Source organism: Etheostoma cragini, chromosome 16, assembly GCF_013103735.1.
Source record: "Etheostoma cragini isolate CJK2018 chromosome 16, CSU_Ecrag_1.0, whole genome shotgun sequence".
In the NCBI taxonomy this organism is placed as follows: domain Eukaryota; kingdom Metazoa; phylum Chordata; class Actinopteri; order Perciformes; family Percidae; genus Etheostoma; species Etheostoma cragini.
In genome coordinates this window covers 23,421,655-23,442,823 of record NC_048422.1, presented here as the reverse complement: position 1 = coordinate 23,442,823, position 21,169 = coordinate 23,421,655, and the positions used below count along the sequence as shown (strand labels likewise).

Here is a 21,169-nt window from a genome sequence, read left to right as displayed (position 1 = left end):
CCCCCCCCCCCCCCCCCAAACTGCCTTTTCGTTCCAGTAAAGAGAAACTTCAGTAACGGCACCATCCCTGGGACCCCGGGCCTGAACGGAGAGGACGGCGTGGAGCAGACGGCGATCAAAGTTTCCCTTAAATGTCCCATCACGTTCAGACGAATCCAGCTGCCGGCCAGAGGACACGACTGCAGACACATACAGGTGGGGGTCCCAGCTAGTCCAGATCCAACGGAAGTGCATTCTCAGGGTAATGCCTGACGTCCGATACGTGGGCCACACACAGGATGTCAGGCCCTGCGCCTCAGCTTCGTTCTCTGCGTGTTGCCGTTCTCAAAATCCTTTCCCCGAGGTAATCAGCAACCTTCGAGTTTGCAAGCTACACGCTGACATATTTGATCGTGGACAAGGCAGGCCGGCTTGGTTCTTTGGGGGGATGATTGTAAAGATTTCCAGGGAAAATGTTTAGGGCGTTTTCTCTCCACCTGGGACGTTTTGGGACTGATTGGTGGAATCGCCGTGGACGTACACACGGAGATAAGATACACTGGGAAGAGATAATGAGGTCTAACCATGTCTCAGCTGATTTAAAGTGCTCATATTATGCTTTTTGGCATTTTCCCTTTTCCTTTATTGTGTTGTATATTTATTTGTGTGCATGTTAAAGGTTTACAAAGTGAAAAAAAAGGGACTTGTCATCTTCAACAAATACAACTCTTCACAAACCGCTCCAAACAGGTCTATTCTAGTCCAGCCTTTACTTCAGAGACCAACGAGCATCACTTTGTAACACACGTTGTAATGCTCGCCTAGCTGCTAGCGTAGCAATCCCTCACACTGCTTCTGACTGGCTAGTAGTCCTTACCTAGGTACTGTCAGGGCCCTCATACTCTGTTTCTGACTGGCTAGTAGTCCTTACCTAGGTACTGTCAGGGCCCTCATACTCTGCTCCTGACTGGCTAGTAGTCCTTACCTAGGTACTGTCAGGGCCCTCATACTCTGCTTCTGACTGGCTAGTAGTCCTTACCTAGGTACTGTCAGGGCCCGCTTACTCTGCTTCTGATTGGCTAGTAGTCCTTACCGAGGTACTGTGCATGTGCGACTCCCAACAAAGATGGAACACTAGTGACATGCCTCACTCTGGGCTAAACACAAAGGGTGAAAAGAGGAGCTGCAGCACTGTTCCGTACAACAAAAATGAGGTGTTTTCTGAAAATTAAACCTCAATAAACCTATTCTGGTACAACCTATGAGTATGAGCACTTTAAATAGCTCTTGTTACTGTAACGTACAAACAGTTAACTTGATTTAATTTTGTATTGTATGTTCCACCAAAACAAATTCCTTCCAGAGGCTGTTTTAGCGTTTTTGTTTTTTTCTCCTATGCCAGAGTGTATCTGTGGTGTAGCCAGACATCACACCACCGCGCTGTCGAGAGAGTGTCTCACACACACACACACACACACACACACACACACACACACACACACACACACCTACACATGCAAAATGAATTCTCTCACACTGATGTCTTGTGTTTGTGTAGTGTTTCGACCTGGAGTCCTATTTGCAGCTCAACTGTGAAAGAGGGACCTGGAGATGTCCCGTGTGCAAGTACGTTCTGCATCAAGGTTTCATTGCACCTTTTTTTAGAATCTCAGCGCCCTCTCAGCGTGGAATATAACAGCACTTTGTTTGTCTCGTTCACAGTAAAACCGCTTTGCTAGAAGGGCTGGAGGTGGACCAGTACATGCTGGGGATCCTCGTCTACATCCACAAGTAGGACTTTTTGTGTGGAGTTTGTGTAAATAATTGTGTGTTTCTCCATCTATTCACGGTTCTTTATTTGCCATGCGGACAAAAATAACAGAAGTTGTTGCTGGCAATAATATCTTAACACAAAGAAGCAAATAAAATATGAACAAAGTAAATCTGCAACTAACAATCTTTTTCATTATTGATTAATCAGTCGATTATTTTCTGGATGAGTTGTTCAGGGCTAGTATTTTAACGATCTAAGAGCACGGCGATGTAGCTCCTGGTGCAGGTACTGCTGCGCGACTGTGTGTGTGTGTGTGTGTGTGTGTGTGTGTGTGTGTGTGTGTGTGTCTGTGTGTGTGTGTGTGTAACAAGTATAGTGTGTGTGCGTTGTGCACGAGCCTAGGCACAGAATAACGATGAAAGGCTGCGTTACTGACTTTAGAGGTTTTTGTTGGTCAATGGCGTGATCACTTCCCGCTGCCTCAAGATAGCGATACGCCCAGAGTGTACCTGAACACACCTCCCTGTAAGACCAGCACGCCCAGAATGCACCTGAACACAACTCCCTGTAACACCAGAATGCACCTGAACACAACTCCCTGTAAGACCAGAATGCACCTGAACACACCTCCCTGTAAGACCAGAATGCACCTGAACACACCTCCCTGTAAGACCAGCATAACCAGAATGCACCTGAACACACCTATGAACCGCATCTCTGGAATGAATAATGATAATAAATGTGTATATATCTACTGTACTTCTATGTCTTTCTCTCTCAGTTCTGACTATGAGGAGATCACCATCGACCCGGTTTGTGGTTGGAGGCCGGTGCCCGTCAAACCCGACCTGCACATAAAGGAGGAGCCGGACGGTCCGGTCCTGAAACGCTGCCGAACAGTCAGCCCGAGTCACATGGTCCTACCTAACGTGATGGAGATGATCGCCGCTCTGGGCCCGGCGTCGTCCCCCTACCACAGTCTGACTGCAGGTGGCCGGAACACGCCCGACTACAACAGGCCAGGTACACCAGGACCTAGACTGCACTGGGAAACTGTGTATGGGGGGGGTCAGTGGGGAGGAGGCATCCCAGGGTAACGGCTGTCAGACAGCCCCCTTTGACGTTGTCTCTGCCACCAAGCCGACTTTGACCAAAACAGTCATTTCACCTCGCAGAACACGGGAATAGTTTAAATATTTGTGCTCAGCAGGAATCTGCAAATATATGTTAGATTAAATAATACTTTACTCATCCCACAAAGGGAAGTTCCCTTGTTACAGAAGCATTTTTCTACAGTAAACAACAACAGGCAGATAATGTGCAAAAAGTCCTGAATGACTGTAAAGAGGCACTATATAAAAGATATTGTTAAGTAAAGTTAGGTGGCTTTTACAAAAATATGGCAATGTAAGTGAGTAAGTGACTTGAAATTAAATAGAATAACATGTAATTAAATGATATAGCAAACGTAACCATAGTATGTATTATATTGAGTCTAACCATAGTTTAAATAAGTACTCTGAATGGAATTATAAAATTACAGACAATAAAAATAATACTTAGAGCCGTGGCGAGTAGTAGTAGTAACAGGAACTCGTACATTATCAGGTGGTGTAGAGTCTGACAGCGGCTGAAATACTGGAATACTGGGAACTTTCACAGTATTATTTAATTATAGTATATAAAAATAAAATAAACTCAGGGCTCAGGCTGCACAATATATATCGCTTGTTATCGCCATCACGATGTCAGCTGGCGCAATAAAGAAACTGCAAAAGGCAGAAAGACACCCGGAGATGGTTTTTTTTGTTAGTTGAAAGAAAATATCAGCAGAAAACTGCACAAACCGTAACGGTCAATCTGGACCGCCGGGGTAGCTCAGCTGGTAGAGGGCGCGCCCATATACAGTACAAAGGCTCAGTCTTTGACGCAGGGGGCGCAGGTCCTGTCATAGTAAAGGATTTAAAGTGCCTCACAGTGCTCAGGGCTATTTAAGGAGTAAAAGATCTTGTATAAACCAGAGTTATTTTAACTGGTACAGTATGTGACGTATATATATAATCTATAAATACACGCAAAATCCCATTTTTCCAGCTCAGTCATGTCTGTCGTATATGTCTTCTTAAACTCCACAGCTGGAAGCCCTTTCCCTCTGTGCTGCACTGCTCACTATTACGCAAGAGTAAACAAAAAGTCTACACTGTTTATACACTGCAGCTGTTTTTGTTTAGACGTAACATGTGTGTTGTTTTGGTCCCGTAGGGAGCCAGGGATTCTCCAGCCAGGGGGGATTCACGGACTTCCCCAACACTCCTGGCACCCCGACACTCGGAGAGTACGCCTCCTCTGGACCTCCGCTCCCCTATCAGTCCGAGCAGGTCAGACACCTCACCTGTACATGTCCTACATAACGCATAAATGAGCATAACACACAGGAAGCCCTTTAATTGACATAGCCTCTAGATCCCTGTCGTCTCTGATAGGTTCACTCTGCGTTTGGTTCAATGTCATTGGTTCAAATACACAGGAGGCGGGTCTTGTTGGCTATTTTAAGCCATGTGACCACCAAAATGTACCGCAGTTTGCAGAAAATCATGTCAATCAACCAGACATACATGTGCGTTTGTTTATGAAGTTTTGAGAGACGAGCGAGAAAATGTCTCCAACAGAGGAGGAGTTAGACAGCGAGGACAGGGACATTGAGTTGGAAGATAGTGAGGAGTTTGGGAGGGAGGATGTCTTCATCATAATCTACGTCCACGTTCAAAACGTCTCCCGCCATTTTCTCCCTCCTCAAAAATTCATAAACAAACGCACATGTATGTCTGGTTGATATGTCTGGTACATTTTGGTGGTCACATGGCTTTAAATAGCCAACAACCCCGCCTCATGTGTATTTGAACCAATGACAGTGCGTTCTCTGCTGCACGCGTCATGAAAAGACCGACGAATACAGAATGCTGCGCCACGCAGCAGCCGGCAGGAGGTTCAGAGTCGCGCAACGCAGTAACCGGCGGTAGACGTGTCGTCAAAAAGCATCCGGCACAAACGGGTTAAGCAAGGCCCCGAACACCTGAATACTCAGAGCGCCGTCTGGTGTGGCTTTCTCTCTGCCATATATAGGCATATAAAGGCATAATACACACACACACACACACACACACACACAGGACCTATACATGCTTTACACACACTAATGGAGACATGTCAGAGAGGGGGTTGCTCCCGGAGATGCACACCCCCAGCCTCGGTGCCTTGCTCAAGGGCCCAGGAGGTGAACTGGTACCTCTCATGCTACCAATCAACGTTGGTCCACACGGCAACCCTCCGGCTCCCTAAAGACCGAGCCACTGCCACCCAAAAATATGTCATTTATTATAATGATATATGATTCATTAGTTTATATTATTAAGAAATACATTTATATGTATTAATACATATTCATTAATGAAATTCACAGTAAAGGATATGATCAAACCCGTTTGATCTTGATAGCTTTGGAGCGGTTTACCGAGCTATAAGCCTGAAAGGGGCCGTTGGCTTCCAGTCTAGTCCCTCAGAACCCGGACCAGCACTGGCTGTCTCGTCCTTCTGGCTCCTGAGTTTATTTAAGAGCCTTTAGCCGAGGCAGAAGGAGACAGCGCCGACCTGAGGACGTGTCCCGCTCGCACACCGAGCCGCTGAGCCGCACCCCGCCTGTCGCAGGCAGCTGCTCGCCAACGCGTCCTCGCTGTCACACGCTTCTGTTCAGCTCCGTTTCTACTCACAAAAAGTTTAAAGACAAGTCCAAACATCAGACATCATGCAGACGTGTGGAATGGGACTCCCTGACAATGGGCCCAGACACTAGCAAATATACACATTAGAAATACAATCGTATTTGGAGAATAATGAACATGTATTATAAAATCCCATTTACAACCTAGAAGGGACAAACAACTGTAACCCTCCCTAAGTGGCCCCGAGACATTTACACCAACAGTCTAAGCATTGTTTAAATAGTTAAATAGATTAGACGCCAGCGCATCCTCTGCTGTCACACGCTTCTGTTCAGCTCCGTTTTTACTCACAAAACCTTAAAAGACAGATGCAATCATCAGACATCATGCAGACATGTGGAATGGGACTCCCTGGTAAGCTGTATGACGCTTGTGTAAACGGGCCACTAGCAAATATACACATTAGAAATACAATCCTATTTGGATAAAAATGAACATTTATTATAAAATCACATTTACAACCTAGAAGGGACAAACAACTGTAACTCTAGCTAAGTGGCCCCGAGACATTTATACCACCAGTCTAAGCATTGGTTACATAGATAAGATGCAACAAACATGAACCTACAACAAGTGAAAATTACAGGGCGGTTTTTCGGGTCCGTCCTCAAAAAATGTGATGTTTCTCAATTTAAAAAGAAAAATGCAATTTGACCTTATTTTGGACTGTTGGACAAGAGGAGATAATAAATAATAAGATTAAAGCTTAACCCTTGTGTTGTCTTCTCGTCAAAATTAAAAATCAACAATTTCGTTTATGCTTTTTGTCGATGTTTTTAACTTTTTATTTCGTTTTTGTCCTTTTCTTTTAACACTTGGTGCTTTTTTCAATTTGTGTCATTTTTTTGATGTTTAACACTACGTAACACTAACTTATTAACTTCAGTTTTACGGTTATTTTTGGAATTTATGGTCAATAAACCTCATTTATAGGAAATTATACCTAATGTTTGAGTTAGAAAAGCAGAAATTAGGAATTATTGTGACTAAAATTAAAGGAATGGATGTTGATGATAATCACAGACTGGAATATGTCAACTTTTACTCAATACTATTTCAAAAACACTTCATCAAAATCACCCCAAAAGAGCGTTGTGTGGATCAATCATGTTATTTTGGGGAATTAAAAGGAACATTGATATAGGACAACATGAGGACAACATGAGGGCTACATGAGGCCAACATGAGGCCAACATGGGGACAACATGGGGACAACATGGGGACAACATGGGGACAACATGGGGACAACATGGGGACAACATGGGGACAACATTAGGGCAACATGGGGACAACGTGAGGGCAACATGAGGGCAACGTGAGGGACAACGTGAGGGCAACATGAGGGCAACGTGAGGGACAACGTGAGGGCAACGTGAGGGACAACATGGGGACAACATGGGGACAACATTAGGGCAACATGGGGACAACGTGAGGGCAACGTGAGGGACAACGTGAGGGACAACGTGAGGGCAACATGAGGGCAACGTGAGGGACAACGTGAGGGCAACGTGAGGGACAACGTGAGGGTTAAAGGCAAAAACTTGCTAAAGAAGTCGTTTGTGGCCTTTTTTAGCCTTTTTTTACATTCATTCAGCTTTTTGGTGCTGCACTTCAGACTTATAACGCACAACAAATACAATAAAAGTGCTATTGCTCAGCCTCTTTAAGATTAGACCACAAGGACTACAGTTACCCATCATGCTTAGGGTTTTCAGTGAAGCATCGTGCTACTTTAATTACCCTAAAATAAAGATTCTCCTGTCTGCCTTTGTGTCTCTTCCTGGTCCGCCACACTCAGACGTCTCATTCTGGGCGGATGGATCACGGCCACAACATCCTCCAGCAGCACAGTTCAGGCGTCCACGGCAATCCAAGTCTCGGCGAAGCCGGCAGCCCGCTGCCGCAGCGGAACATCACTTCCCAGAATTCCCGGCTGCAGAGCGAAGGCTCCTTCGGTCTGGGAGGCCCCGGAGCGCCCGGGGGAGAAGGGCCCGATCACGCACTAGATGTGAGTGGTCCGACCTGTTGACTCAGTTACATAAGAGCACGTACTTGACTGTGACTTCACGTCTCTGTTTCTTAGTTGAGGGCACATGTATTTATTAAACTGCTACATGTGAAATGTGGGACTTTTATCTTCCCTCAACTCAAGAATAGAAGCTAATTATCACAACTTCTTCCAACTTAAAAAAAATACTCTTTAACATTTTGGGAAATTTGCTTATTTGCTTTTTCGCTGAGAGTTAGATGAGAAGATCCATACCACCCTCATGTCCTTACGGGGGTTATGAAGCTACAGCCAGCAGCGGGATAGCTTAGCTTAGCATAAAGACTGGAAACAGGGAGGAAACAGCTAGCCTGGCTCTCTCTAAAGGTAAAAAAAAATCTACCTAACAGCACCTTCTAAAGCTCACTCATTAACACGTCCTACCCTGTTTGTTTGAAGGGTAACTTTGATGTCTTCCCCCCCCAATGTTAATGTTTGTGACAGTCTCTTTGGTCCAGTATTAAGTGAGATGTTAACGGGCAATAGCGTACAGTTCAGTGTATGTCCACTAAAAGTGCCTTTTTTCCACATACATTCTCAGATTATTATTCTAAGTGTCTGACAACAATATAGAAAGGATCCCTACAGATATAGACCTTTTTGTTAAAGAGTAAGATCATTTTATTTGACATGAAATAGGCCCGAAATCACTGGCGCCAAATCCACCAGACTTCATTTCAATAAACAGTCATTTGATTATTGTGAAGCACACTTTATGCAAAATTAACTGTGTCTAAAAACCATCTTTTCCAACAATCACCACTCTGGTCTGGGTGAAATAAACTCTTAATTCACCCATTTACATGCAGGAATATGCTGCTCTAGACACGCCAAAAGTAGTGATTATTTACATGGAGTCTGGTGGCGATATGCTGTTCTAGACACGCTAAAAGTAGTGATTATTTACATGGAGTCTGGTAGAGATATGCTGCTCTATACACACTAAAAATAGTGATAATTTACGTGGAGTCTGGTGGAGATATGCTGCTTTATACAAGCTAAAAGTAGTGATTATTTACATGGAGTCTGGTAGAGATATGCTGCTCTATACACACTAAAAATAGTGATAATTTACATGGAGTCTGGTGGAGATATGCTGCTTTATACAAGCTAAAAGTAGTGATTATTTACATGGAGTCTGGTGGAGATATGCTGCTCTATACACGCTAAAAGTAGTGATTATTTACATGGAGTCTGGTGGAGATATGCTTATCTATACATGCTAAAAGTTTTTTGTTTTGATTTCAGCTAATTTCCCTTCAATAACTGAACCATAAAAGAGTTCAAACAAAGAACATAAACTTTTGAAAGTCACGTTTTTGCAGAAAAACATACCACAACGAACAATGGAGGTTTTGTTTTTAACAACGATCATCTCTGATTGGCTATTCTGCTCTTTAAGGTTGATTAAGCATCTTATTCTTCACACTCCAATAATTGTTTTTTTTTAAGATTAATTTTTGGGGCTTTTTCCACCTTTAATTTTTGACAGGACAGCTAGGTGAGAAAGGGGAGAGAGAGGGAAGACATGCAGGGAATCGTCAGACTCAAACCCTGGACCCCTGCGTCGAGGCCCCCAAGTACATGTGCGCCCGCTCTACCGCTGGACCAACCTGGCCACAACTTTTTTTATTTTTTACTCCTAAATTCGCTCTTTGGGGCGCTCGTAGATATAATTCTCTGAATTTTGACAAAAACAGACCCTGACCTCCAATATTTTTCTCTAATTCAACGTTTTTATATCTCCAGACTTTACATTTTGGAACAGCTGCAAAGAATAATCAATTAGTTGTCAACTTTTAATCAAATCGCCACGTATTTAGATACTCAATAAATCGCTTTGAGCATTTTTCTGTTGTTGGAAAACAGTTAAACTTCTCTGGTTGGAGCCTTTTAAATGTGAATATCTTCTAGTTTCTTCTCTCCTCTGTGACAGTAAACTGAATATCTTTGAGTTGTGGACGAGACATTTGAGGACGTCGTCTCGGGCTTTTGGGGAAACTCGGATCCACGTTTTTCACCATTAGACGCTTCAGAGACCAAAACAACTAATCCATTAATGGAGAAAACATCCGACAGATCACACAACAGTGAATGTAGTCGTTAGGTGCAGCCTTACAGTTTGCATGGTGTTGAATTTAACTTTGGGTTATTTTTCTGTCGTTCAGCTTCTTCCTGAGCTGACCAACCCGGACGAGCTGCTGTCCTACCTTGGCCCCCCCGACCTGCCCAACAACAGCAGCGATGACCTGCTGTCCCTGTTCGAGAACAACTGACCGCCTTCATGTTGTCCCACCCGTCGTCCTCCAGCCTCCGCTTCTTCTCCGTTTGCTGTAGCCCCGCCCCCATTGGTCCAAGACAGCACCGTGTGTGTGTCAGTGTGTGTCAGTGCGCAAGAGAGAGTGTGTGTGTGTGTGTGTGTGTGTGTGTGTCTGTCAACGGGTGACTGTGTGTGTGTGTGTGTGTGTCAACGGGCAAGTGTGTGTGTGTGTGTGTGTGTGTGTCTGTCTGTCTGTCACTGGGAAAGTGTGCATACTACAGGACCAGGGGGGACCCCGTCTACCATGAGGAATATAACAGAACTGACTCTGCAGACCAGCATTTTACACTAGAGCACAAATGGCAGGCGGAAGGTTTTAAATATAAAGTGTTTAATTTATGTTTTTAGTTCACGGAAGCTGGGATGAGTCAATGGGCACACATGACCCAGTGGTTCCCAAACCTTTTCTTTCTGCCGGGGCGCCCTTTTGCACACACGCACATTCCTCGTAGATTACTTTGTAACGCAAACGCTGTACTTCTACTGTTTACCTCGAGATCGCTGCAACAGAATATAAATTTATTATCATTGTGTGTCAGTTCCCAGAGTTGTGAAGTCTGTCCTCGTTATATTTTAAACTGCTGTATCCCCCCCCCCCCACACACACACACACACACACACACACACACACACACACACACACACACACATACACATACACACACACACACACACACACACACCTGACCGCTTACGTTACCTTTCAGTTTGGGAACCACCACACTAAAGGTCAAAGATGAGGACATTCAATGTTTTTCTTGTTGTCAACAAACCCCACGAGACGAGCATGGGCAACAACACGAGACGCGCCAGTGTTGATACCAAACACCGTCTGAATCCGGGTTCCTAACGCCGCTAGATCCTCAGATCTCTGCAGGGTAAATCCAGACCGCTAGCTAGACTATCTGTCCAATCTGAGGACTATGGTTACCTGGTCCTCAGGTCTCTGCAGGGTCAATCCAGACAGCTAGCTAGACTATCTGTCAAATCTGAGGACTATGGTTACCTGGTCCTCAGGTCTCTGCAGGGTAAATCCAGACAGCTAGCTAGACCATCTGTCCAATCTGAGGACTATGGTTACCTGGTCCTCAGGTCTCTGCAGGGTAAATCCAGACAGCTAGCTAGACCATCTGTCCAATCTGAGATTTCTGTTGCACCAAAACAAGTTCCTTCTCGAGACTGTTTAGCAGCGGCACCGTGGCTCCGTCCGGCGCTTAGCTCCGCCCAAGACAATTGTGATTGGTTTAAAGAAATGCAGATAAACAAGAGCACGTTTTTCTCCCATCCCAGAATGCAGTGCGGACTAGCCCGACCCTCCGACTGTCTCAGCCCAAACCCTTTGGATCCTAGGAGATCCAAGTTTTGAAAAATGGGTCAAGAGTTTACACTTCGGTTATAACTAATCATTTTTGTAAAACAGGAGGAAATAGTGCATTTGTCGGGGACTATTTTCAGCGGCGGATTAATCCACCTTTGTGAGTCGGTGTGTGTGTGGGAGACTTATTGACAAAAAGAAAAACCTAGAATATCACCAGCTTTGGCCTTACTACACACGGATGTAAGATAAGGGCAGTGGGGACTACTTTGTTGCTCTATGATCAGTCAAATGTCGGAGTTAAAAAAAAAAAAAGAGGATCCGAGTGACCTCCTCACGAAAAAAGGAAAAATATGAATATGAAGGCCTGGACGATACGATAGATGGACGATTTCTAAAGACATGAAGTTGGAGCTGAGGTTCATTGTATCTGACATCCTTCAGCACTGTGAAATATATATCTATATATAGATATATAGATATATATATATATATATATATATATATAGATATATATATTCCCATCTTTTTCAAGCATACTGTAAATGAGTACAGCTGTGTGTCGTGGCATTTTCGGCCATTTGAAAGCTACTAGTATGTTTTTAAAATGGTTTGACATGTATAACCCATCATGACGCGGGTTTGTGTACTGTATAATCAGCTGTTTTCATTAGAGAACGTGTGTGTAATCCAATGAATTGTTAACCATGGTAATTTAAATGTTATTTAGTTGGATAATGGATCATCGTTGGCACTGTATACATAATGTATGTTAGAAAGAAAAAAAATTATGAAGCAATTGTAAAAAAAAAAAAGGTCACGCTAACGCACGCGTGACGGAGAAAACAAGTCAGCGGATATTGAGCAAATGCGGTTAAACACGCAGAAGAAATTATTCTTAATATCACTTTTTAAAGCTGACAGGGTTTTTTTTTATGAATGAATCCTCCCTTTGTGGTCCAACCAGACGACAACAAACACTGTCCAATTGAGCCGATTGAGCAACACGAGGTTACATTTGGAAAAATTATGGACTATTTAACTTGCAAATTTGCTAGAAAAGGTTTTTTTAATATGTAAACTATTCCACATATTTTGTAAAACATTGTAATTGCCATTATTTTCTATTTATTTTTTAATCATACTCGTCATTGTACCTACAGTTACCTACCTTGTCCCCTTTCCTGAAATCGCAGAATCTGAATTAAAAAAAATCACTTTATTTGACACCAGTGTTTTCGGTATTTTAAAGTGCAACATTTAATTTCATAGTTATGTATTTAATTTGGCCGTGAAGGTGCGTACATGTTGCCGGTTCTTGTACTTTTACTTTGGTATTTCCATTTTCTGCTACTTGATATAACACTACTGATACCTGAGAGGGAAATATTCCACTTTTTACTGATCTATATGCATCAGCTGGGGTTTCTATTTTCTTTACAGATGATATTTTACATTAAAATGTGCCTTTTAACTACTTCGTAATATGCCTGCACGATTAATCGTTGTAAAATCGCAATATCGGTTCACCCTTTTTTACGATTTAATTTTTAAATGACTTCGATTTTTTTTTTTTATAACTTCGATTCTGATTTAACTTTACGAGCAGATTGCATCACAAACACTACTTTCTTCTGTGAGTTTTAAACACAGACTGTTTAAAACCTGGTTTATACAGTCTCTGTTTAAAACCTGGTTTATACAGTCTCTGTTTAAAACCTGGTTTATACAGTCTGTGTTTAAAACAGGTTTTAAACACAGACTGTATAAAACAGTCCCCCCTATGTCTACAGGCTTGTGGTAATGTGCTATAGGCAGGGCTGTACTCAAGACTACCTTGTCGAGTCCAAGACCAGGACTAGTCGAGTCCAAGTCAAGGCCGAGTCCAAGGAGGTTCGAGTCCAAGTCAAGGCCTAGTCCAAGGAGGTTCGAGTCCAAAGAAGTTTGACTCCAAAGAGGTTCGATTCCAGGACAAAGCCGAGTCCAAAGAGGTTCGAGTCCGAGTCAAGACTGAGTCTAAAGAGGTTCGAGTCCAAAGAGGTTTGAGTCCAAAGAGGTTTGAGTCCAAAGAGGTTTGAGTCCAAAGAGGTTCGAGTCCGAGTCAAGACTGAGTCCAAAGAGGTTCGAGTCCAAAGAGGTTCGAGTCCAAAGAGGTTCGAGTCCAAAGAGGTTCGAGTCCGAGTCAAGACCAAGTCCAGGACAGATAAAAAGGTCTTATGCATGACAGTATCAAGACAATCATTTTGGGTTTCCCTTTCCCTCCAATATTATTATCAACATAATAAAGACACCTAGACTCAGTCCAGACCAAAAGCCATATCTGGCAAGACCAGTGGCCGAGACCGAGACAAGTCCGAGTCCAAAAACTAGCGAGTCCGAGACCATAGAAAAACAGTCTCGAGTCCAAGACCGGACTCGAGTACTACATCCCTGGCTATAGGTGCCAAAAACATAAATTTTTTGGGGTAGCCTACTGCGGATTGTTTTTGTTTTTGTCATGGTTCATGTGTGCAACAAACATTACATTTTGTAAGAAAAAGCTCGTGGCAGAGAATCGCGATACCGATTCTAAGCTAAAAACATCGTCTCATCGTTGATATTTTTCCTTGAATCGTGCTGGCCTACTTCATAATGTTAAATAGAACCAGATCTACTGCTCAATGAGCACTTTTAATGCTGATACTTTTACTTATAACTACACTTATAACTGATTTTAATGTTAAGTTTCAAGGCGACGTAGTAGGCTATTCAACGTTTTACGAAATTACTGTAGCTTACTTCCGTTGTGTAACCATGGAAACAAAATGTGGAACGCCTGTCTACACACGTAAATCGCATTTTAGACACCTAGCTAAAACAGAATACGTAGCCTATATGTGTGCTACATTTACAATATTTTCAGCCCTTTACCAGCATAATAACACGAAAAAACCAAGCAATGGAGGCAGCAACTATCGTGTTCTGGCAGGTAAAATTGCTGTTTTTGTCAAAGGAGTTTGTTGGCTGTGAAGTAACGGCTTCGCGTATACGTTAACGGGGCTGTCATCTCGCGATATTTTCAGATGAAATAAACTATCTACCTCAGTGTTCCCCCCCCCCCCCCCCCCCCCCCCACACACACACACACACACTAACACGGCACTTCATTTTGGGTGAGTTGAATCTTTCCTTCTTTATTCACGGGGACAAAAGCTCAAGTTGCCAATTTTCGCGACAGAAGCTCTCTTTTGTGGCCAGTGACTGCCGTTACCATCGAAACACATCACCAACTGACACACCGCGTCGCGTTTAACCCCGCCCTTCTCCATTCCTATTGGCCCATACTGGAGCCTGTCATAAGAACGGGGCTGTGATTGGCCCTCAGCGGACTTCACCGGCACACAGTCCCAAACAGACCCATCGTCGCTGACTCGTAGACAGGAATTCACACAAGTGCGCATTTCCATCATTCCCCACATCACAGGCCGGGTTATCAACATGGGAAACCCCAAAGTTTTCTTTGACATCACCATTGATGGAGCTAACGCTGGCAGGATTATAATGGAGGTAAGAAAAACAGACTGTTTACCTGATAAATGGCCATGTTTTTGTTTTTATTAAAGCGGCAGGGAATATATCTTCTACATCCTTCTGCAGGCTGCATGATGTCCAGAAGGCCTGCAGCTCTCACAGACATGTTGCAGCGCATCTGCTCCTCTCGTGCCGCTTTTAGGGTTAGATTTTAGCATGTGTTATACATGTGCACATCCAGATGTGGTGTAATTAATTGCTTAAATACAGATAACCGCGTTAAATCCAACAGATCCTCCAGTATCCGGGTGGAAACGCCCAGCAGCAGCAGCACGGCCGGTAAACGGTGCTGAGGTCGGGATGGGCAGGTCCGGCTGCAGATCACTCCATCTCACCGTCTTCTGGACACAATAAGAGTTTTAATTTAGTTTTTTTTCGAGTTAATCGATTAGTCAATGGACAGAAAACCAACTGTTCTGACAGCTAATCGTTCATAATTCAGCCCGAAGTTTGATTTCAACACACTGTTTTCAGCTTCTCATCATCTCTTCTTTTGTTTACTTCCATTAAATGATGGTTTATATAAGATGGTTGATGTCTGATGGTTTATGTCTGATGGTTTATGTCTGATGGTTGATGTCTGATGGTTTATATAAGATGGTTTATGTCTGATGGTTGATGTCTGATGGTTGATGTCTGATGGTTGATGTCTGATGGTTGATGTCTGATGGTTTATGTCTGATGGTTGATGTCTGATGGTTGATGTCTGATGGTTGATGTCTGATGGTTTATGTCTGATGGTTTATGTCTGATGGTTGATGTGTGATGGTTTATGTCTGATGGTTTATGTCTGATGGTTGATGTCTGATTGTTGATGTCTGATGGTTTATGTCTGATGGTTTATATAAGATGGTTTATATAAGATGGTTTATATAAGATGGTTTATATAAGATGGTTTATATAAGATGGTTGATGTCTGATGGTTGATGTCTGATGGTTGATGTCTGATGGTTTGTATCTGATGGTTGATGTCTGATGGTTTATATAAGATGGTTTATATAAGATGGTTGATGTCTGATGGTTGATGTCTGATGGTTGATGTCTGATGGTTTATGTCTGATGGTTGATGTCTGATGGTTTATGTCTGATGGTTTATGTCTGATGGTTGATGTCTGATGGTTGATGTCTGATGGTTGATGTCTGATGGTTTATATAAGAGGGTTGATGTCTGATGGTTTATGTCTGATGGTTTATATAAGATGGTTGATGTCTGATGGTTTATGTCTGATGGTTTATGTCTGATGGTTTATGTCTGATGGTTGATGTCTGATGGTTTATATAAGATGGTTGATGTCTGATGGTTTATGTCTGATGGTTTATATCTGATGGTTGATGTCTGATGGTTGATGTCTGATGGTTTATATCTGATGGTTGATGTCTGATGGTTGATGTCTGATGGTTTAATATCTTTGAGTTTTGGACTGCTGATTGTACCAAAACAACGCCATTTTGAATAAGTCATATTCATTGAATAAGTCATAATTATGGTAACAATGTTCGTTGTTTACACCGTTTATGGTGTTTTATTATTGCTTTTTGATTTTATAATATTCTGGAAAATGTTTTTAACTCCCTACAAATGTAGCACTTTGAGATTTCTTTTTGAAATGTAAAGGGAATTATAAATCAAATGCATTTCATATTATTAATATTATTATTATTAAAGTTTACAGATAAACTTTTTTTATATTAATTAAACATGAGAATGAAGTTGCAGACCTAACATAATCCAGTGTTTGGGCTCTAGGCCTTTAATCAAGCTCAGTTTTATAGATAAATAAATCAAAATATAAAAGGCTTTTGTTGGTGTTTTCAGACCTTTTGAGTCTTCTTCCAGAGGTTTAGCGTTGTAGTTTATTGTGTGTTTTACATTATGTGTGTATGCTTAATGTGTCAAACTGCCCGCAACACACACACACACACACACACACACACACACACACACACACACACACACACACACACACACACCTGCTGGTTATTTGTGACTGATTGAAACGTCTTCTGTTTTGCAGCTCCGTGCTGATGTGGTCCCAAAAACTGCAGGTTTGTAAGATATCAATCATGTCTCAACAGTATACACACACAGTACACACACACTACACACACAGTAATACACACAGTACACACACAGTGATACACATAAGTCCTCTTTATGCAGTGTACAGAGCTGCTGGTCTATTTTACTTTAACCTTCATGTTGTCCTCATGTTGTCTTCATTTTGCCCTCATGTTGTCTTCATGTTGCCCTCATGTTGTCTTCATGTTGTCTTCATGTTGTCCTCATGTTGTCTTCATGTTGCCCCCATGTTGTCCTCATGTTGTCCCCATGTTGCCCCCATGTTGTCCCCATGTTGTCTTCATGTTGCCCTCATGTTGTCTTCATGTTGCCCCCATGTTGTCCCCATGTTGTCTTCATGTTGTCTTCATGTTGTCTTCATGTTGCCCCCATGTTGTCCCCATGTTGTCTTCATGTTGCCCTCATGTTGTCTTCATGTTGTCCCCATGTTGTCTTCATGTTGTCTTCATGTTGTCTTCATGTTGCCCCCATGTTGTCTTCATGTTGCCCCCATGTTGTCTTCATGTTGTCTTCATGTTGCCCCCATGTTGTCCTCATGTTGTCTTCATGTTGTCCTCATGTTGTCTTCATGTTGTCTTCATGTTGTCCTCATGTTGTCCTTATGTTGTCTTCATGTTGTCTTCATGTTGTCCTCATGTTGTCTTCATTTTGCCCTCATGTTGTCTTCATGTTGTCTTCATGTTGTCCTCATGTTGTCCCCTTGTTGTCTTCGTGTTGTCCTCATGTTGTCTTCATGTTGTCTTCATGTTGTCCTCATGTTGTCCCCTTGTTGTCCTCATGTTGTTTTCATGTTGTCTTCATGTTGTCCTCATGTTGTCCTCGTGTTGTCTTCATGTTGTCTTCATGTTGTCCTCATGTTGTCCCCTTGTTGTCTTCATGTTGTCTTTATGTTGTCTTCATGTTGTCCCCTTGTTGTCTTCATGTTGTCCTCATGTTGTCTTCATGTTGTCTTCATGTTGTCCTCATGTTGTCCCCTTGTTGTCTTCATGTTGTCCTCATGTTGTCTTCATGTTATCTTCATGTTGTCTCCGTGTTGTCCTCATGTTGTCTTCATGTTGTCTTCATGTTGTCCTCATGTTGTCCTCATGTTGTCCCCATGTTGTCCCCATGTTGTCCCCATGTTGTCCTATATCAATGTTCTTTTTAATTCCCCAAAATAACATGATTGATTCCACCCAACGCTCTTTGCCAAGTACAAATCTCTACTTTCATTAATTTTGTGGCGTCTTATTCAATTTTATAGCATTGTAAAACAAATGGAAGTGTTTTTGAAATAGTATTGAGTAAAAGTTGACATATTCCAGTCTGTGATTATCATCAACATCCATTCCTTTAATTTTAGTCTAAATAATTCAAAATTTTTGCTTTTCTGACTCAAACATTAGGTATAATTTCCTATAAATGAGATTCATTGACCATAAAATCCAAAAAAAACTCTAAAACTGAAGTTAATAAGTTAGTGTTAAAACGTTAAAAAAAAGTGACAAACATTAACATTAAAAAAAGAGTCAACAAAAGTGTTGATTTTCAATTTTGACGGGAAGACAACACGAGGGTTAAATGGTCAGCTGGTGCATGATCAGCCATTTCATTACTGTGCAATATTTATTTATTTGTTATTAACACTTAACTACTTTTTGCATAATGTGCATACAAAGCTATTTTATATACCTGTATATAGATGCTCTCAGGACTCAGGACTGGGCACCCCCCCCCCCCCCCCCCTCTTTCTCTCCACTACCTTTAATACTTTATAATTTATATTTTGTGTTAACACTGTAAAGGGGTTTCTTCAATCTCGTTGCCTAGGTACTGCACTTGTGCATAGTGACAATAAAGGCTTTCTATTCTATGTCTGTGCCCTACGTACAGTACGCTATAGGGTCGAAAGGTTACTGTGAATTGTACTGCAAGGTCGTTTCTGCAGTACACACTATATGTACTGCTGGCTCTCACTTGGGCAAATGGCTCAAAAACAGTGGCTCAAGCCTATTTTTACAGTGAATACATAAAATACTGTGAATGGAAGTACGGTACCTTTACTGTAAATGCAGGGTCGAAAGGTTACTGTGAATTCTTTTTACAGTAAAGGTACCGTACTTCCATTTACAGTATTTGTGGGCGATGAAGCCAGGAGTCGGATGTGTGGTTGAAAAAAGATAGGATTTTTTATTTGTGTTCCCTTGTTATTTAGTTTCTTTATTTATTCTATTAATTATATATAACGAAGTGCCGTGTCTTTATTCAACAGAAAACTTCCGTGCACTGTGCACCGGGGAGAAGGGTTTTGGCTACAAGGGCTCCACCTTCCACCGTCTCATCCCCAAATTCATGTGCCAGGTACAGTGAAGACCAGGAACCGGATCAATGACGTCTGTTGCCACTGACCCAGAGCTAACGGTTTCCTTTCCCCCAGGGCGGGGACTTCACCAACCACGATGGAACCGGAGGGAAGTCCATCTACGGGGAGAAGTTTGCTGATGAGAACTTCCAGCTGAAGCACACGGGCCCGGGCATCCTGTCCATGGCCAACGCCGGACCCAACACCAACGGGTCCCAGTTCTTCCTCTGCACGGAGAAAACCGAATGGTGAGCTCCACTTACTCCTTATTGCTCACATGCACACAGTTCATTGTAGTGGAATTACATTACTGGATTTAACCCTCCTGTTGTCCCCGGGTCACATTTGACACATTTTTCTCAAAAAGAAAATGTGGGTTTCTTTCATATAAATTGTCAAAATGAATAACGTGGATGGTTCCGAACAACGCTCATAACGAGTTAAGCATTCATTTACACGATGAATCGTGCAAACGTTTGCGTTTCAAGTGTTTCTAGACTAAATGCATCACGCCGTCTACCATCACATGATCAGTATGGGACAACCGTCACATGATCAACATGGGACCCAAGTCACATGATCAATATGGGACAAAAGTCACATGATCAATATGTGACAAAAGTCACATGATCAATGTAAGACAACTAACACATGATCAATATGGGACAAAAGTCACATGATCAATATGGGACAACCAACACATGATCAATATGGGACAAGTCACATGATCAATATGGGACAACCATTACATGATCAATATGGGACAAAAGTCACATGATCAATATGGGACAACCAACACATGATCAATATGGGACAACCATTACATGATCAACATGGGACAAAAGTCACATGTTCAATATGGGACAACCAACACATGATCAATATGGGACCCACGTCACATGATCATTATGGGACAAAAGTCACATGTTTAACTACCGGCCTCGAGATGTCCGTCCCTCATGCTAACCGACGTCTGTCCCCTCCAGGCTCAACGGCAAGCACGTGGTCTTTGGCTCCGTTGTGGAGGGCATGGATGTCGTCAAGGCGATGGAGAAGCAAGGCACGAAGAGCGGCACCCCTAAAGCCAAGGTGGTCATCGCCGACTGTGGGGAACTGGACTAGGAGCCGCGACACAGCTCCTAGTCCAGATGTGAGCCGGTTAATCTCTGAGATGGTTGTGTATATCAGCTGAATCCGTAGAGAAACACCCGGCCCCCCCTTTCTCCTCTGGAAGTCTTCGTCTCCTGTGTTTGGTATTCCTTGTGTAAGATTTTGTACCTCCTAATTTGCTCCTCGAGGACCACATTTGTTAACAAAATCTGATTAAAAGGATCTCGATGTTGTAAATAAAACAACTTGAAAGCTTACAGTGTGTATGTTGTCTCATTGGTGAGTACCAGCACTGTGAAGTTTCTATTAAAAGGTCCATTTTCTGCTCATTTTCAGGTTCATAAATGTGTTTTGAGGTTTTACCAGAATAGGTTTCCATGGTTTCATTTTCAAAACACACCATATTTTTGTTGTACTTCACAGTGCTGCAGATCCTGTTTTCACCCTGTGTGTTTAGGTCTCTGCTTTAGCTCCAGAGTGAGACATCTCACTAGTTTTATCTCCAGAGTGAGACATCTCTCTAGTTTTATCTCCAGAGTGAGACATCTTACTAGTTTTATCTCCAGAGTGAGACATCTCACTAGTTTTTTCTCCAGAGTGAGACATCTCACTAGTTTAATCTCCAGAGTGAGACATCTCTCTAGTTTTATGTCCAGAGTGAGACATCTCACTAGTTTTATCTCCAGAGTGAGACATCTCCCTTCCATCCTATCTTTGTTAGGAGCTGCACATGCTCAGTAGCTCGGTAAGAGTGGCGTAGGAAGCCCGGCAGATGTTGAACCTTTATCACAACATCAACTAAGACCTGAACCTTTATCACAACATCAACTAAGACCTGAACCTTTATCACAACA

At 42.6% G+C, this 21,169-nt stretch overlaps 2 protein-coding genes across 2 annotated transcripts in view; both read left to right on the top strand.

Annotated features, from left to right (window-relative positions):
* Positions 1 to 9,892, top strand: part of zmiz2 (zinc finger, MIZ-type containing 2) — a 33,645-nt gene extending 23,753 nt beyond the window's left edge. The window contains exons 13-19 of the mRNA XM_034897004.1: positions 38 to 195; positions 1,538 to 1,605; positions 1,702 to 1,770; positions 2,535 to 2,776; positions 4,016 to 4,131; positions 7,331 to 7,540; positions 9,748 to 9,892. Coding sequence (XP_034752895.1) covers positions 38 to 195; positions 1,538 to 1,605; positions 1,702 to 1,770; positions 2,535 to 2,776; positions 4,016 to 4,131; positions 7,331 to 7,540; positions 9,748 to 9,855 — 971 coding nt within the window. The 3' untranslated portion in view covers positions 9,856 to 9,892. The remainder of the gene's footprint in view (positions 1 to 37; positions 196 to 1,537; positions 1,606 to 1,701; positions 1,771 to 2,534; positions 2,777 to 4,015; positions 4,132 to 7,330; positions 7,541 to 9,747) is intronic.
* Positions 9,893 to 14,511: 4,619 nt separating this feature from the next.
* Positions 14,512 to 20,572, top strand: LOC117959196 (peptidyl-prolyl cis-trans isomerase-like). The gene is made up of 5 exons (XM_034896200.1): positions 14,512 to 14,760; positions 16,800 to 16,830; positions 19,116 to 19,204; positions 19,281 to 19,453; positions 20,192 to 20,572. Exons 1-5 carry the CDS (start codon positions 14,692 to 14,694, stop codon positions 20,325 to 20,327), a joined length of 498 nt encoding a protein of 165 aa, XP_034752091.1. The 5' UTR covers positions 14,512 to 14,691; the 3' UTR covers positions 20,328 to 20,572.
* The last annotated feature ends 597 nt before the right edge of the window (positions 20,573 to 21,169 follow it).

What these genes read in the sequence shown, in the direction of transcription:
- LOC117959196 (XM_034896200.1), top strand. Translation starts at nt 14,692, where the DNA reads ATGGGAAACCCCAAAGTTTTCTTTGACATCACCATTGATGGAGCTAAC. An exon ending in CTGGCAGGATTATAATGGAG is followed by an intron (nt 14,761 to 16,799) that starts GTAAGAAAAACA and finishes TCTGTTTTGCAG; the next exon opens with CTCCGTGCTGATGTGGTCCC. An exon ending in TCCCCAAATTCATGTGCCAG is followed by an intron (nt 19,205 to 19,280) that starts GTACAGTGAAGA and finishes CCTTTCCCCCAG; the next exon opens with GGCGGGGACTTCACCAACCA.